The sequence below is a fragment of the Staurois parvus genome, unplaced genomic scaffold (assembly GCF_062004578.1).
Source record: "Staurois parvus isolate SC_StPar_1 unplaced genomic scaffold, SC_StPar_1.0 ptg000091l, whole genome shotgun sequence".
Classification (NCBI taxonomy): domain Eukaryota; kingdom Metazoa; phylum Chordata; class Amphibia; order Anura; family Ranidae; genus Staurois; species Staurois parvus.
In genome coordinates, this window is record NW_028317887.1 from 4,564,097 (window position 1) to 4,582,300 (window position 18,204).

At 40.5% G+C, this 18,204-nt stretch overlaps 1 protein-coding gene across 3 annotated transcripts in view; it reads left to right on the plus strand.

Moving 5' to 3' along the window:
• AFF1 (ALF transcription elongation factor 1) overlaps nt 1–18,204 on the plus strand; it is a 231,117-nt gene that overhangs the window by 162,166 nt on the left and 50,747 nt on the right. For all 3 annotated transcript variants that reach the window (XM_089670570.1, XM_089670571.1, XM_089670572.1), the window contains 5 exons: nt 2,571–2,622; nt 10,135–10,195; nt 10,297–10,334; nt 13,989–14,118; nt 16,549–17,457. In XM_089670570.1, the coding sequence (XP_089526696.1) occupies nt 2,571–2,622; nt 10,135–10,195; nt 10,297–10,334; nt 13,989–14,118; nt 16,549–17,457 (1,190 nt within the window). The remainder of the gene's footprint in view (nt 1–2,570; nt 2,623–10,134; nt 10,196–10,296; nt 10,335–13,988; nt 14,119–16,548; nt 17,458–18,204) is intronic.

An 18,204-nucleotide genomic window follows, 5' to 3' on the forward strand; every position in this document is an offset into this window, starting at 1 on the left:
CTTTCAACATATTAATATCTAAAATCTCAGATTTTGCAAGATTAATTTTGATAGTTCTCTATAATATTTGAAAGTTTGCATTAAGTTTGGCAAGGTTATTCTAGGATTTACCACATAAAATAACATGTTATCCAATACGCCGCCACTTTATGTTCTACTTCTCCTATCCGAATCCCTTTTATATCTACACTTTTCCATATCATTGCTAGAAGATGTTCCAAAGTTAACACAAACAAGAGGGATGAGAGTGGACATCCCTGCCTCATTCTATTGTATATTTCAAAAGATTCTGACAATGTACCATTAATCTTTACTGCTGCTGACGGATGACAATATAAAGATTTTATCCACTGAAGCATTTTTTGGCCCTAATCCTATGACCTCTAAAGTGCTCCTCATAAATCCCCATTCTACCCTGTCGAAAGCTTTTTCAGCATCTATCGACCGGCACAAAACTGGGGATTTCTCTTTCTTGCTTTTTTTTGTAGTAGTAGTAAAGATCTCAAACCGTTTTCTCTACTTTCTCTTCCCAGTGTAAACCCAACCTGATCTAAATGTATCAACTCCGGCATTAGATCCTTCAACCTACTAGCAATAATTTTTCCATATAGTTTCGTATCTGCATTTAATGAGATTGGTCTGTAGCTGGCACATTGAGACAAATCTTTGCCTTCTTTAGGCAATATTGAAGTATGTGCCATTAAAGACTCTCTCCTCATTTGCACTCCTTCTCCCAATGCATTCATATAAATACCCATTTTTGGTACTAATAGTTCTTCAGTCCCAGGCACTTTCCTGCTGCTTTACTCCTTCATGCAACTTGTATTTCCTTCTGTGTTATCGGTCATTCTAACAAAGCCAATCTTTCTTTGTCTAATTTAGGTAGTCCTGCCTCTTTTAAATATATCAGAATTTTTATATTTCTATCTCCCTCCAGGTCTTTATTATTTGGGCTTAACTGCATATAAGGAACTATAATATTTTTCCTGACTAACCTTGCCAGTAATTTTCCCGGTCTATTCCCCCATTGATATCTTTCTCTCAACACCCTATTAAAGACCTTATTTGTTTCTTGTTCCAATAAATTACTTAGTTCTTCTCTCTTTGTAATAATCTTATGTTGTACTTCAGTTTCTATTGTATTTGTATGTAACTGCTCCAATGGATATAGTTCCTCTATTTTTTATCCTTTCTGACCTCTTTTTCTTTTTTTTTTTTCCGCCCCTTTGGCAATCAAGATACCTCTTATATACGCCTTATGTGCCTCCCATACTGTGGCCTCCGAGACTCCCTCCGTTTCATATCTTAAAAAACATTGTTCTAATTCCTCCCGTATTCTCACTTCTGTCTCTTGATCTTGGATGAGTGTCTCAATTAATTTCCATGCGTATGTTTGTTTTATTCTGCACACCATTCACTTTCAACCTCATCATTACAGGAGCTTGGTCTGATAATGATGTAACTTCAGTATTGGCATTAATCAACGACTCCAATAGTCTATGTTCTATCATTATATATTCCAACCTACAATATGTCGCATGTACAGGGGAATAAAATGTATAGTCTCTAATTTCTGTATTCTTGACACCATGCATTCACTAATTGACAGTTTTTTTTAATAGATCTTAGACCTTTACCTCTATCCCTCTGTACACGCGATCATGTATCAAGCTGGGATTTCATACAAAAATTTAAATTGGATTCTTATGTGGGCACTATATATTTCCAAGTGTACAATCCATGTCATGCAGTTTCCCCTTTATGAACAAAAACCGGCCCTCTGGATCCACCTTCCTGTCTTCAATTGTAAATCTTAAATTTTAAATCTTAAATTTTAAATCTTAAATTTTTTGCCATTTTTTGTTTCCCTTCCTTTCTCCTTCCATCAGGTCGTCGTATCTGGAGGTCATGATATAATACATTTGAAACACTAAAGGAATCCAAGGTGGTCGATTCTTCTCAATAGTGCAGTATCTCTACACCTTCAAATTTTATTAAAACCATATAAAATACTCAAAAACACATTATAAAATAACACTTTCAATAATAAAACCAGCCATCAGTATGCCCGGTTTACCTGCATGAGCTGCATTACCAGAGTGTCGCCACCTCACGGTACAGATTGCTACCTCAATGTAACTTCCAGGTTAGCATGCTTGATTCACTCCTGGTCCTAGATACGGTAATGCATTTAATCCATTTGGACTTCCTCATAGGGCCCTATTAGATTAGAAAACACTGGTGGTTTGGAAACACCACTTTTAAGGACTTTGTTTTATCACGTGTTTATAGTTTTTCTCTCTTTTTTTTATTTGAATTGTTTTTTTTTATAAGTTGCCTTATATCATTATATACTATATACAGATATATATAAAGGGCAGAGTGGAAACGCCAGACAGTGTATAGCAGCAACTCGGGGTCTTTTGATTATTTGTACTCACTGTTTGACTATGAGGATTATTATTCGTTTGTATTTTTTGCATTTATCACATGTGTAAAAAGGTCACATTGTAAGGGTTACGCTGCTGATTGACACTTTTTGTATATTTTTTATTTTATTGTATTTATAGAACAACATGACACGTCCTCAAAAGTGTTGGCAAGCCCACAAACGGCATCATCGTAAGTAGATACGCATAATGATATTAGATGCATTTTCACAAAACCATCAGAGAATGCAAGGAGTTTATTCCTAATGAAGCATAGGATGATGGCCCTGGTAGCATGTGAAGCCTTACATTTGTTTAAACACACATTACAACAATGCAGATATGTGAATGGGCCTTAAGCTGACCATACACTTTATGTATTTTGGTTGATTCCTGATGAATGGGCTGAAATACATTATATGGATGGCTATGTTGGTCCTCTCCTGCCAGCAGCAGCTATCAGAATACAATAGGTTGGCAGGGGGATCCATCCATTGTAGTGTTAGCATGGATTGAGGAATCTGTAGGCTGAATGAAAAAAATGTAACAGTCTATGGCCAGCTTTGAAGCTTCTAGATTACTAGCTGGGATCCACAGATATTATGTATACCATGGATGCTCACCCTGTGGCCCTCTAGCTGTTGCGGAACTATAAGTCCCATCATGCCTCTGCCTTTAAGAGTCATGCTTGTAACTGTCAGCCTTGCAATGTCTCATGGAATTTGTAGTTCCTCAACAACTGGAAGGCCACAGGTTGAGGACCTATGTTGTATACAATGATCATGATATACATACATGCAAATTTAAGTTGGAGCCCTAAAAAGATGAATGTAATGACTGTTGTAAGATGTATGTATCTGAATACATGTAGTTCATGAGAAGATGAGAAAATGTGTAACAAATTCCACATGGTCTGTACTACTCTTCTGCGTAAACATAGCTAAATATGATTGGAATTTTATGGTACACCAATAATGCCATGTGAGCACAACACTGATAAGGGTGACAATTAAATCTGTTGCATTAAAATATATTTATAGAACTGACCTTGGGAAATGACTAGTTGTACTTATCACAAGGATAGTCGGCACAATAATGTAATGTGTAGTCAAGTGTTTGTGAATATTATTTATCCTCAAGCTCCTTTAGGGGAATATTAATTTCTATATGATTTTGAGGCAAACTACGCAGAGCAGTATAATTTCTGTTTTAAATTGTGTTCCTATTGTCTCCATTGTGCTTTTACAGGCTCTCAGTTATCACTAAGCACTGTGGGATGTTCAGATTTTGCATGTTGTCATGTGGGAATTGTAGAAATATACTGCTTTTCTTTGTAACATTAATCCTAATTAGATTATAAGTGCCTGCACATATTTTCTAGAGGGACCCATGACCCTTGACTATGCAATCACCAGTTTTAGCTAGGAGTGATTATGTAATCACAATTTTTTTTTACATATCAGCAGTGCTTTATTAAAGACAAGTATATTACAGAGCAAGTAAACTCATGTACAAAATACAATGCATACATATTGACCAAATTCAGTGCATGAAGTTACCACTCAATCAAGGGGTCCCTGAGTTAAACCATGGGAAGGCACCGGAGTCTTTTATAGGGGGATAGTTGTCCAAAAGAAAAGATAGAAGGCAGTAGGAAGAATAGAGTAGGACCAGGGAAGAAACCAAGGGGGAGAATAGGGGAGAAGAAAAAGAAAAGGGGGCAGAGAAGAGAACACTATTTTGAAGTTGCCCAAGGGGACCACACTTTATCATATTTCCAAGGGCAGCCTCTATTTAGATATGTAAGTTTGTACATGGGCAGGACCGCATCTACCATCTCCTCCCTGGAAGACACCGTAGGAGGAGTAGGGGAGGAAACGCTGAAGGAGGATTGCTTTCTTGGCATAACAAAGTAAAAAAGAAATCGGCAATTTGGTACGTTGAGAACGTTGATCAACATCCTGAATCCCCAGAAGGGCTAACTCTGGGGAAATGGGAAGGGACAGTTGCAACCTGAGATTTATTAAATCAAAAACATCCTTCCAGAAACTTGCTAGTCTACGACAATCGCAAAACATACAGTATGAAGATAGGGAGCCCAAATGGACTCGACAGCGAAGACACGTAGGGTCGCGTGTTGGATATATTTTATGAAGCCTCACAGGAGTATAGTATACCCTGTGAAGAAACTTAGCTTGGATCAACTTATCCTTAGGAGAAATTACAAGTTTAGGCCCACCCTTCAAACATTCTGCCCAGCTCTTTTTATCCAGGGAAGGCATATCAAACCTCCACTTCTCCCACACCCACTCAAGCTTAGGGGGGTCAGTAAGAAGGGCTCCATACAGTGTAGAAAGAGCCTTGTCTATATCACTATTCGATTGGATCAGCCTTAAGGAGGGGCAGCTGAGGGAACTGAGCCCTAACGGCATGGCACAGTTGTCAGTAGCGGAATTGCATCCAGGTTGGCAGGTGGCACTTACCGGAAAGTTGCATAAATGACAAAAGCGTCCCAGAGGGCATAATATCCTCCAGTGTTTTAATGCCTCTGCGTGCCCAAACCTGGGGGTCCGAGACAGGGATTTCCCCACAGATGTTGTGCAGGGGACCACTGATTTTGACCTAAAACTACGACGGGCAACCCTCCAGGTGGCATGCGTCAGAACCAGAACCTTGTCCTAGGCCCCGTGACCCCTATGTACCAAATTCGGAGATCCGCAATAAGCCTCCAAACATACTGCAGCATTAGACCTAGGGCTCGTGAACCACCAATATATAGACACCAGCATTGCCGCCCAGTAGTATTTGTGAAAATGAGGTAGAGCCAGCCCCCCCAACTAAGAAGGAAGCCTAAGGGTCGATTTAGCTATTCTGGGCATTGCACCTTTCCATATGAAAGAGCCCACACAGGAATCAATCTCACGAAAGAATGAAACAGGGACCCAGACAGGACAGTTCTGAAAAATGTAGGTAAACTTGTGTAGGAGCATCATTTAATGAGATTAATACAACCGAGGAATTTTAAAGGGAGGGTATCCCAAGCAGAACAACGCGACTTAAGAGAGGCCAGCAGCGGAAGACGATTATGATCAAAATAATGGTGCAGATCCTTAGGCAATTGCCCTCTCATCAATGGGAAAGAGGAAGAATTTGGACCAATTAATTCTAACACCCAAAAAGGTTCCGAAGTTATCAAAAATGTGCACTGCAGTCAGGGATGGACTCGCATCATGTAATGACAGATTTTAACTAGGAAATTGGCTTTCTCCTTACTATCCTACTGTGCCTTGAAGTTACTTGTTGAAGCAGTCTTCACACTAGGTGACTAGTAGTGCAGCATGGAGAAAGGTGGACCAAAACATTGACTTTCTAGCTGAAAGAGGGACTGAACTCTGGTGATTTGCCCTCCATTTGCCATCTTTTGGCATAGCTTCTAGTGTTTGTCTGTAGTCTTCCTGCAGCTGATTTTTTTTTCCCCCACCACTGACTTACTATGGCTTTTGTTGGTGGATGGATTTTGCCTCTTTATGGTTATTTTATTAAAGTTGGAGAGTGCAAAATCAGACTCACATCTGCATAGAAATCAGCTTCCAGGTTTTATTGCCAAATGTTAGGTTAGAAGCTGTGATTGGTTTCTATGCAAAAGTTAGCCTGATTTTGTTCTCTGCAGCGTTAGTAAATAAATCCCTTTATGTCAGATTCCCGCAAGAAAAACAGTGAGTAGTACAGTACTGACATTGCCAAATCTCACTACAAAGACTAGCACTTAGAGGAGCAGTGACTTAGATCTTGTCCTGCAGATATATACAACCAAAAAGCTGTATGCACAGGGGTGCCTAGGCATACTCTCAGACCCAGCAGGGAGTGCACTGCTGTTTTCAGGAGGAATTTAAAACAAAAGTATTTTTCTTCGTTTACAGCTGAGATGCAGTTAGAGTATATATATTCTTCATTAAAGTCTAGGCAAGGGGAATACAGAAGCCCTCCTCCCTCTGCATCCCTCTTGCTGTTGCCTGTTTTATTGATTTTTATTTATTTCAGGTACTTATATAGCTCTGTCAATTTATGCAGCGCTTTACATATATATATAATGTACATTCACCTCAATCCCTAACCCTCAAGGGGTGTACAATTTTAAGTCCCTAACTTACATTCATACATACACATACTAGGGCCAATTTAGACAGGGTCTAAATAACCTAACAGCATGTCCTTGGAGTGTGGGAGAAAACTGGAGCACCCGGAGGAAACCCACGCAGGCACAGGGACAACATGCAAACTCCAGGCAGGTGGTGCCATGGCCGAGATTTGAACCAATGACCGTAGTGCTGCCGGGCAGAAGTGCTAACCATTTAGCCACTGTGCTGCCCACATGCTTATCTGTGGAAAGTGCTCAGAGCTGCGACAAGGTGCCATTCTGAAGCAGCCGTATCCTTCCTAGCTGTAGTCAAATCTGCCCCAGCAGAGCGTGGCAGGTTGGACCTCATAAATAGACTTAGGAAGCATTTAGCAACATGGGATACTAGTACTACATGTATTACAGGAGACAACAGCTACAAAAAAAATGATAGACCTTTAACATTTCTAAATGATTCCTAAAAATTGGTTAAGTTTGTCTTTGTACAATAGAGCCCTCCAGGCTGTGGTGCTCTGATGCGTTACTTGTAGGTGCCTGTTTTAAAATCTGAGTGTCAGATTTTTGGGGGGTTATTATCCCAATTGGTTTTCTTTAACCGCAGGCAGTTTATGTACCCCATGGAATTAAGTTAACTTCTGTACATACAGTTGTGCTCAAAAGTTTGCATACCCTGGCAGAAATTGTGAAATTTTGGCATTGATATTGAAAATATGACTGATCATGCCAAAAAATGCTCTTTTATTGAAGGATAATGATCATATGAAGCCATTTATTATCAAATAGTTGTTTGGCTCCTTTTTAAATCATAATGATAACAGAAATCACCCAAATGGCCATGATCAAAAGTTTAGATACCCTGGAATGTTTGGCCTTGGTACACACACAAGGTGACACACACGGGTTAAAATGCCAATTAGAGTGTAATGTCCCTCATCTGTGGCTATTTAAATTGCATTTAGTGTCAGTGTATAAATAGTCAATGAGTTTGTTAGCTCTTACATGGAAGCACTGACAAGGCTGGGTACTGAGCCATGGGGATCAGAAAAGAGCTGTCAAATGTCCTGTGTAACAAGGTAATGGAACTTTATGAAGATGGAAAAGGACATAAAAAGATGTCCATAGCCTTCGAATATGCCAATCAGTACTTTTAAATCACCCTTTAAGAAGTGGAAAGTTCGGGGATCTCTTGATGCCAAGGTCAGGTAGACCAAGAAAGATTGCAGTCATAACTGACAGAAAAATTGTCTTGGGATTCAAAGAAAAACCCACAGGTAACCTCAAAAGAAAAACAGGCTGCTCTGGCAAAATATGGTGTGGTTGTTTTTAAGGAGTACAATACGGTGATACTTGCAGAAAAATTAGCTGTTTGGTCGAGGTGCCAGAAAGAAGCTTTTACTGCACCAATGCCACAAAAAAAGCCCAGTTACAATATGCCTGACAACACCTTGACATGCCTAACCAGGCCTTTTTGTGTCATTGATGCAGTAAAGGCTTCTTTCTGGCACCTTGACCATGCAGCTCATATTTGTGCAAATGTCATCATATTGTGCTCCTTCAAAACAACTACACTGTCTTTTTCCAGAGCAGCCTGTATTTTTCTTGTGGCTACCTATGGGTTTCCCTTTGTATCCCAAACAATTCTTCTGTCAGTTATGGCTGCAATCTTTCTTGGTCTACCTGACCTTGGCTTGGTATCAAGAGATCCCCGAACTTTCCACTTCTTAATAGGTGATTTTACAGTACTGATTGGCATATTCAAGGCTTGAACATGTTTTTATGTCCTATTCCATCTTTATAAAGCTCCATTACCTTGTTATGCAGGACTTTTGACAGTTCTTTTCTGATCCCCATGGCTCAGTATCTAGCCTAGTCAGTGCTTCCACATAAGAGCTAACAAACTCATTGACTATTTATACACGGACACTAATTGCAATTTAAAAAGCCAAAAATGTGGAACATTAACCTCTAATTGGCATTTTAACCCGTGTGTGTCACCTTGTCTGTCTGTACCAAGGCCAAACATTCCAGGGTATGTAAACTTTTGATCATGGCCATTTGGGTGATTTCTGTTATGATTTAAAAAGGAACCAAACAACTATGTGATAATAAATGGCTTCATGTGATCATCATCCTTTAATAAAAGAGCATTTTGTGGCATCAGTCATATTTTCAATATCAATGCCAAAATGTCACAATTTCTGCCGGGGTATGCACAATTATATGCAGCTTCCATTGTCTTGTACTAGAAATGTTTAAGTAATGATACTATTTACAAAGTATATTAATTAGCCCTGCCTCAATCAAGTGTGTCACAAAGGTGGAGCACAGCAGCCCCTAGATTATTTTTTTTTTTATTTATAGATTTATTTTTTTCATAATAAACACTGTGCTGGCTCCAAGGAAGTAGAACTGAAAGTATTCAGCTCCACTGACACGAACTCTTGACACCCTGCCTGATCCATGTGGCAAGAGGGGCATGAAGAGTTTTATTCTGCACTAGTTAAAACTAATGTAGATACGGTTTACTTCAGGGGTTAGTTTTACATGACTAGTTTATTTTAGAATGCACCTGGAGGTACAGTATATCAATTAAAATAATACCTCCAAATTGTAGATGCTGTGTGATGCCTGCAAGTACATTTACAAATATTTTTTTTTTTTTTACAATTCATTTATCTCAGCTACAAGATATGTACAGTAGGTCAATTTGCTATAAATCTATTATACACAAAAAAAAATACTAAAAGAACTGAATCCAAAATGTTGAGTGTGCTGATATCACCCACCAACCTGCACATACACTAGTGTCTTCCCTTTCTAAACACTGACCCTCCAGAGTAACAAACCCCCTCTAGTAATTAGATGTTTTCCCTTATGACTTACAACTGTTTTGCCGTCACGCAAACAGCAACAGCATTAGTGGAACTTCTCGGCACAAGATCTAAGGATCTAAGGCCTTGTTTACGCAGGCAGCACTCTGCCACCTCTCTAAAAAGTAATCTTTGGTGGATTGCTTTTTAGTGGGTGTACAGAAACTACTAGCAAACGTTGAAGGGGGAAATGTTTTTTTTTTTTTTTTTTGACGGCTGAATGGGCATTTTATATGTAAATAGTACTGCACTTCAACCATGACTCAAGCACACAGTTTGTGGTTACAGCAAAACCCTATTCACTTGAATGGGATGTGTTTGGTGACAGTACTGCATGCTGAACGTGACAAGGAGTACAATTTTTGCTAAAAGATTTACTAAACCTAAAGATGCTCCATCAATCTTCATCAATAATGTGGTTGCATACAGTGAAATCAATGTGCCTGGCATATGCTATTTCTACAGTAGATGATTTCAGGTAATTACTATAGTGTAGCGGAAAAAAAACATTACATTGGAGGTAAAAATCTTTTAATCTGTTGCAAGCGTTCACTCAAATGCAAAATCTTTTCATGTACTGTTTTGGTGCTTGCACTGCCATTGGTTTGATTACCATCTGTACCATACAAATAAAATATTTCTGTTGTGATATAAAGTTAGTGCTGAGTGACCCTTAAACCTCTTCTTTTGGCCTTAGCATGTTGGAAGATGATCTCCAGCTCAGCGATAGTGAGGACAGTGATGAAGAGGAGGAGGAGGTATGTTACTTTTCTTATTTATGAAGTCAATTAAAGCTGCTTCCAGGGTTGAATATTTGTTTAATTAAACAAACTTCATTGATTAAACATTTGTTTTGCAGGTTACTGAGAAGCCACTTTCTTCATCTGCTCCATCAAGGTATTGCTTTTATTCATTTATTTGTTTGCTACACTGTGTTCTGTAATCCAGACATGCCTTAATAGTTTTGATGGTTGCTCATAGCTGACTTTACTGTTCTTTGCTGTCCCTTGCTTGTTTTAGAATGTTATTTTTTAAGACAATGTTTTCAACCTATTCTATAAGGGTTAAGGCAGGGGTTCTCAACCTTTTTACATTGGTGAAACCTTTGGCAAACAGTTTGAGATCTTGGGGAGCTCCTGAAATTATGTTCAGATCTACAGCTCACAGATGGTGTGATCAGAGAGCTGTTGATATAAAAATTATTTTTAGACATAGAATTAAATAATTAAATACATATTACCACATACCTATTTAATGTTTGTTGCTTTTTTCTGCACAGGTGCTAAATTCTGTATTGAGCAAGATTAGCAGCATGCAGGGGACAGCAGGGCAGAGCACAGGGGGTCAGCAGGGCACATATTACATGAGGGGGATGGCAGTAGGGCAGAGCACGGGGGGTCAGCAGGGCAAATTACATGAGGGGGAGGGCAGCAAGACACAGTATGTAGTGGGCAGCAGGGCACATAGCAATGGGGGGGGGGACACAGCAGGGCATAGTAATGGGATGCAGCAGGGCACCTAACATGGAGGGCAGCAGCAGCCAGCACAGAGAGATAATGGTATACTGTACAGTAGTGGTGGTTTTGTTTTCATGCAAAGCTGTTGCAGGAAGCTGCTGTGTGTCCTGTTGTAGCGTGCTGTTCCCCTCTGGCCCCTCCTTTCTCGTCCATCCCAGGAGATGTCACATTCAAGCACCTGGGATGCACAGGAGGGGAGGAGGATTGAGAGGGGGCTCAGGTGAGTATTAGGGGTGGCTGTTATGGGAGCATTACACAGAAGGTTTTTTACCTTCATGCATAAGATGCATGAAGGCAAAAAAAAACCCTTCAGCCTTTACAACCACTTTAATGAGTTAAGCATTTTATATGCATTGAACTGCATGTTGTGAAAGTTCCTAACAACTGCACTTGGGACTTTCTGCTCATAACAGCTGTGTAAATGATAAGTAAGCAAACAAAGTATATTTTAGTGTGTAAAGCTTTTACCCAGGTGTCTTGTGCTGTGCATGACATTAAAGGGATACCTGTCAGCTATTTTTAAGGTGTAAAAAGCCTAGCTTGGGAGTAAAGTACCTCCTGTGCCTTATATTGGCCAAAAAAAACTGTTCATTGCATCCCTTCAATACTGTTTTTACTTTGTGGCTTGACTTTTGAGTTTTAAACCTGTCCACTGGCTATGAGAGTGTCAAAGAGGTCAGTGCCACTGCCATCGCTCAACTAAAGGATGGTGGCTGAGTGCGAATAGAACCTTAATTCAGGGAAGTCAAGATGAATTACAGACTGGCACCCAGTAAAGGGATTTTCATGCTAATGAAAGTTAGAGAAACAAACCTTGTGGTGATTGATTAATTTTAGATAAGACTTATATTTTAGTATGTCTGATGAGTTTTCCTGTAGGGATTATTTGTAACCTTGTCATGAATACTTGCTTTCTGGTTCGGTCCCTGCTCCATTCGCATTACTAATGACCCATCATTGTTATGGCCCCACTAGGAGATGTGGTCAGCACAAAAAAATAAAGTGGAGACCATATTTCCACCCCAGATTTTGGGAATGCAGGGGTATTATATTGGAACAAAATAAAATGTGCAGCCAATTGACATAACTTGCTGTTCATAGGAATAATGTAAAAAGTATCTCTGCAGCAGTTTGCTTAAATTTATGAAAGTTTCTGAAAGCAGTACTATCTGCTCTTCCTAGAACTGCTCAGATCCCCCTTATGTTTTAGCCTAGAGAAAAGCAGTATCTGAGTGTAAATGGAAGAAAAAATTTTAGTTTTTTTTTGCAGAGCTGTTAAGACATGAAGCTAAAAACGTGGAAGTTAATAAAATAAATCTAAAAGCTAATTTTGAGCTTGCATCATTTTAAATCAGTAAATCGTTTTACCAAAATGCTTAATTTAGAGTGAAAATTGTAAATCAGGCGTCAATAAGTGGTGGTCAGGGGCCCGGACACAAACTGAGTTACAGTCCTGTCTGGGCAGCAGCTGCACCACTTAGCAGCCTGAGTGGACTCCTCTCCTCCCGCCGCTGCAGCTGTTAAAATGACAGCATTGTAGAGGGAGGGAGGAATGGCAGGGTGGACTCCTCTTCTTAATGTACTTGCCTGCCACCACTGAACTCACAGCAGGGAGGAGGGTGGGAATTACTGCAGGTCTACAGGGGGAGCGAGAGCTGCCCAACCTTTCTGATAAACAAGCAGGTCACTCACTTTTTAACAAGAGAGTTGGGCAGACCCTGCCCTCAGTGCAGACTTTACCTGCCTTCCGCCCTCTTCCCTGCAGTGAGTTCAGCGGCGGCAGGTGAGTACCTTCAGAAGAGGAGTCCACCCTGCCATTCCTCCTGCCTGAGTCAAGGTATTACTGTGAAGGAGAGCTTCAAAATTGGGGACTGTGATATGGGGAGGCTGTGGGAGGGGGAACTGTGATGTGGGGGGACTGTGATGTGAGATGGGCAGCTGTGTTGTGATATGGAGGGGGGCTGTAATGTAAGAGGGGGATCTGAGATACAGGGGCTATGATGTGATGTGATATGGAGAGGACTGTAATAGGAGAATGGGAGTTATGCTATGGAGAGGCTGTGATGTGATATGATATGGAGGGACTGTGATGTGAGAAGGGGGAGGTGTGATATGGGGTCTGTGATGTGAGAAGGGGGAGGTATAATATGGGGGGAATGTGATGTGAGAGAGGGAGCTGTGAGGGGGGGCTGTGATGTGAGAGAGAAAGCTGTGGGGGGGGGGGGGGCTGTAGTATGAGAGAGGGAGCTGTAAGATGTGCGGGCTGTAATGTAGGGGGGGCTGTGATGTGAGAGCAGGAGCTGTGAGATAGGCGGGCTGTGATGTGAGAAGGGGGAATTGTGATATGGGGGGTGGGCTTTGATATGAGAGAGGGAGCTGTGATGTGATATGGGGGAGCTGTTATATGGAGGAGCTGTGATGCAAGAAGGGGGCTGTGATGTGGGGGGGTTGTGATTGCAAAGGGGACTGTGATGTAAGTGGGGCTGTAATGTTGGGGGGCTCTGATGTGAAAGGAGGCTGTGATGTTAGTGGACTGTGATGGGAAAGTGGGGACTGAGGATACTTATCTAAAGGGGGCTGTGATGTGAAGGACCTGAGTCATAGAAGAAAAATGAGGTTTGGACCTCTGCAGAAAGAAAATGCTGCCAATTGAAGCTCCATGAATTTTAATTCAGTACCCCTGTTGTAAATGTACTGGCTGCTAAAATAAACACAACAAAATGTTAAATATTTTTGTAAATGTGTAATAATTTGTAAGTGCTTATTGTACATGATTGTTAATACTTTTAAATTTGGTATTTAAAAAATGCCAGATATCTGCTTTTTCCCAAAGTTTCCTACACCATTTAGAACTACCTCTAGCTGAATTATATTGCATCCTAATATAAGTGTGTATACTTTAAGTGTTCAACAGACTTCAAACCACAAAGTGACTCATGACTACAGCTGCTGTTATAGACTATAGAAATGTATACATAAATGTAAATTGGGATTTTAAGTCACCAATCTCAGTTTCTCTGTGTTTTTTTGGCAGTGTTGTGCCATCACAGGTGGACAGCGTGGCCTCAGCACATTCCGGTAGTCTGGAAACTGAAGGGAGTGAGACTGACAGCTCGACAGAAACAGAGAGTGAAAGTGGCTCAAGTGATAGTGAAGAGAATACGGTAATGTGCTATTGGATCTCTTCATTTAGTTCAGCCTTCTTTTGCTTAATCTAAGCTGGAGCTCAATATTATATTTCCTAAGCTGTAGAATGATAAAGAAAATCTGACATGGTGACAGGTGATTCAGTATGAAACAAAAATGTAGTTAGCCTCATTGTAGATAAACAAATGAAATGAAAAAAAGTTTTGTTTTTTTTTTGTTTCCAAATGCCACCCTATTTTAAAACATCAGCATTTTAATTGTAATACAAAGAATAGTTATTTTTGACAATGCAATACTAGCTTACTTGAAAACTCTCCCTTTGATTTTTTGAGTGCTGTCTGTCTGCTGTCCATCTCTTCCCACAATTTTATGAATTCACTGCATGCTTTGCAGCATCTCCTCTTGTTTACTTTTAATTTTTAAGGATTATATATCCCTTGATATCTTGCTGCCTGCATGCAGTGATTCCTGCACTGACTCCACCTCCTGAAACTCCCCCTCTCATCACCTCTGTAGTTCAGAAGGCAGGCTCTGTGAAATGTGTGAGAGCTGTGTATCTGCACAGGGTAAGATAAGTGTGTCACAGAATTCAAGGGAGTAAATCTGTAAACCCTGTAAGTGTGTATATGTACACGCACATACACACATACACTCACACGAACACACACACGAACAGGTCCATAAATATTTGGACACAGGCACAGTTGTAGTTTTTTCAGCTATTTACCAAAACATATTCAAGCTATAGTTATATAATGGATATGGGCTGAAAGTGCACACTCTCAGGTTTAATTTAAGGGTGTGTATATCCAAATTGGAAGAAGGGGTTAGGAATTACAGCTCTTAAGAGTAGCCATTCCCCCTTTTTCAAGGGACCAAAAGTGATTGGACAATTGAATCAAAAGCTGTTTCATGGCCAGGTGTGGGCGTATCATTGTCAGTCTACAATCAAGAGAAGACTTCACGAGAGCAAATACAGATGGTTCACCACACGGTGCAAACCGTTCTCATGCCTGAAGAATAGAAAAGCCAGATTAGAGTTTGCCAAAAAAAACTTTAAAAAAAGCCAGACCAGTTCTGGAAAAGCATTCTTTGGAATGAAACTAAGATTAATCTGTACCAGAAAGACGGGAAGAAAAAAGTGTGGAGAAGGCTTGGAACAGCTCATGATCCAAAGCACACAACGTCATCTATAAAACATGGTGGAGGCAGTGTGATGGCATGGGCATGCATGGCTTCCAGTGGCACTGGCAACCTTGGAGCTTATGTAGGAAAAGAAGTGGAATATTCTGCAATGGCCGAGTCAATCACCCGATCTCAACACAATTGAGAATGCATTTCACTTGCTGAAGGCAAAACTAAAGGCAGAAAGACCCACAAACAAAGAAGACAGCTGCAGTCATAACCTGGCAAAGCATCAGAAAGGAGGAAACCATCTTTGGTAATGTCCATGGGTTCCAGACTTCAGGCAGTCATTGCCAGTAAAGGATTCTCAACAAAATATTAAAAATTAACATTTTATTTATTATTATTATATTCAATTGTCCAATTACTTTTGGTCCCTTGAAAAAGTTGAGATGGTCACTCTTAAGAGCTGTAATTCCTAAACCCTTCCTTTCAATTTGGATGTACATACCCTCAAATTAAACCTGAGAGTGCACTTTCAGCCCATATTGATTATATAACTATAGCTTGAATATGTTTTGGTAAATACCTGAAAAAAACTAAAATTGTGCCTTTGTCCAAATATATATAGATCTAACTGTATATTTTATATACAGGGCTTTTTTTCCCTCAGAACAGAGGTGCAGTAACTCCCCCTTTCTGAGGCCCCCCCCCCCCCTTGAACCAAGTATCATTTTGTGGTACTAAATATTTTGTATGGAATTAGTTATATATATATATGATAACGGGAAAAGCAGTAAAATAGATTACCTGCAGCCAGCAACAGTAGATCCCTCCCCAGCAACAATAGACCCCAACCCAGCAACAGTTGATACCCCACACAACAATAGAGTCCCCCAGCAACAATGGACCCCACCCCAGCAACAATAGGTCCCTTCAGCAACATTAGATCCCTCACACAACAATAGACCCCCACACAGCAACAATAGACCAACCACATCAAAATACCACCCCCAGCAACAATAGTGCCTCACACAAAAATAGATCCCCCAGCAGCCAGCATCAATAAGACCCTCCAGCACACTCCACACCCCTTGCCAATTATATACATTCAGTGCTGAAGGTGCCAGAACTGCGTTCCCCCTCGTTCCTGCTGAAAAAAAATATATAGACAGAGACTGACTGAGTTATGTCAGGCAATTCCATGTGTCAATGCTGTGATTTTCTTTTTATGGATTTCACTGTGTTCTTTTTAACAATCTTTATACATAAACATAGTAAAGAAAGCTGATAATAATTTTTTGTCATCTATTCTGTTACAGCATGACACCCAGCCATCTGACTGGCAGTTGGGGAATTTCATGGTCAAACCTGCAGCACTTGCTGAAAACCTCAATAGTACTGTGGATCATGAACAAGAAAGTCACTGGGAGAGTAAAGAACAAGACAGTCTTTCATCCCCTCTTCACGACTCTCCAAAGACTGTTGACTCTCACCATGAAAAGGTTAATTGGACTTCTCAGGAAGATATCCAGAACAAACCTAGTTTTCCAGACTCCCCTATAGTCAATGAAACTGTAACTCCTAGGCAGACTGTTGGAATTAAACAGCCAAAGAGACCTGTCAAGGCCTCATTTCAAAACGAGCCAAAGGGAGGACTTACTGTTGAAAGTGAGCCACAACCATACAGGCCAAGAGACCAGCCTTCCAAGGAAAGGCCAACTGTGAAAACGAAAGTTAAAACAAAACCAAATGACCATAAGGAACCAAACACAATTGTTGCACATAGTAGTGAAAATAAAAAGCACAGAAGCTCTCAACATAGTAGCAGCACCAAAAAGTGTCCAAGCACTCAGACAGACAAAAACCAGAGTGCCTCATCACTCCCGCAGCGCTCCTCTGGTTCAAAAGGAATGCGTCAAAGCAAAGCCAATCATAGGACTAACCTAACTCATCCTGCAGTTGTTGTACGTGAGGACTTTCACAGGGACAAAGTGTTATTACCAATAGGGGAGAACAGACTACTGCCACCTATCAAGAACAGTCATAAACCTCTTGCTCTTGTTGTCAAAATTGAGCTGTCATTGCTGTCTAGGATCCCAGGATCAGCAGTGAAAAAAAATGAGTCAAAGAGTAAAAATATTAGCAGTCATGATTCTCACAGTAAGAACAAGGAGAAACCCGAGAAAACACATTCGCATAATCCTGGCAAGGACCATGCAAAGAGAAAGGTAATTTTATCTGCCTGTCATCCTTGTAACATATTACTTTCCAAAGTACATTAAAGTGGTTGTGAACCTCTGATATAGAAGCAATGCATATCCCTCTGTTTTCTACTTGTCTCAGTTAAGAGCATTAAGTGTCATTTCTGTCTGCTACTTCTTTCCTTTGCTATTTGCATGAATCACTTCTGACAATTTTTCCTGACACCAAGGAAAAAATGGTGACGGGAGGGTCCTCCAGCAGATTTCACATCCTCAGCTCTGTTCCTGTAAGCTGTGTGGAGGGGGGTGGGGTGGGTGTCCCTTCCCTCCAAACAGCTTTTGGAGCTCTCCTCAGTGAGCTTTTCACCTCTTGCCCCTTTTTTCTGACTTCTCATTCAAGCTGTATAAATGTAGAACTTTGAACAGCTGTAGAGAAGAGAACTGCAGATGAGTAGGTACAACATATGTAGGAGGATTTGTTTCATCTCTCTGTATCACCTGAGGCCAGTCACTTCACTGGGTAAAGGAAAGGGTTTACTCTGTTTGCAAGATTTTTTTTTTGTTATTTTTAATGTTAATGTTGTTACTAAACAGAGGATACTTGACAAAGTCATACCTGTAAAAGAAGACCGAGTAGTTACCTTTCTCACTCCGGCCTGTGTCAGCAAACTCCTCCCCAATGCTCTTCTGGTGGCTGACCATCCAAACCTGGGTAACACTGTCTCTCTGATAGCCACTTCACCTCTAGGACTAGGGACTGGCATGTAGCTCTAC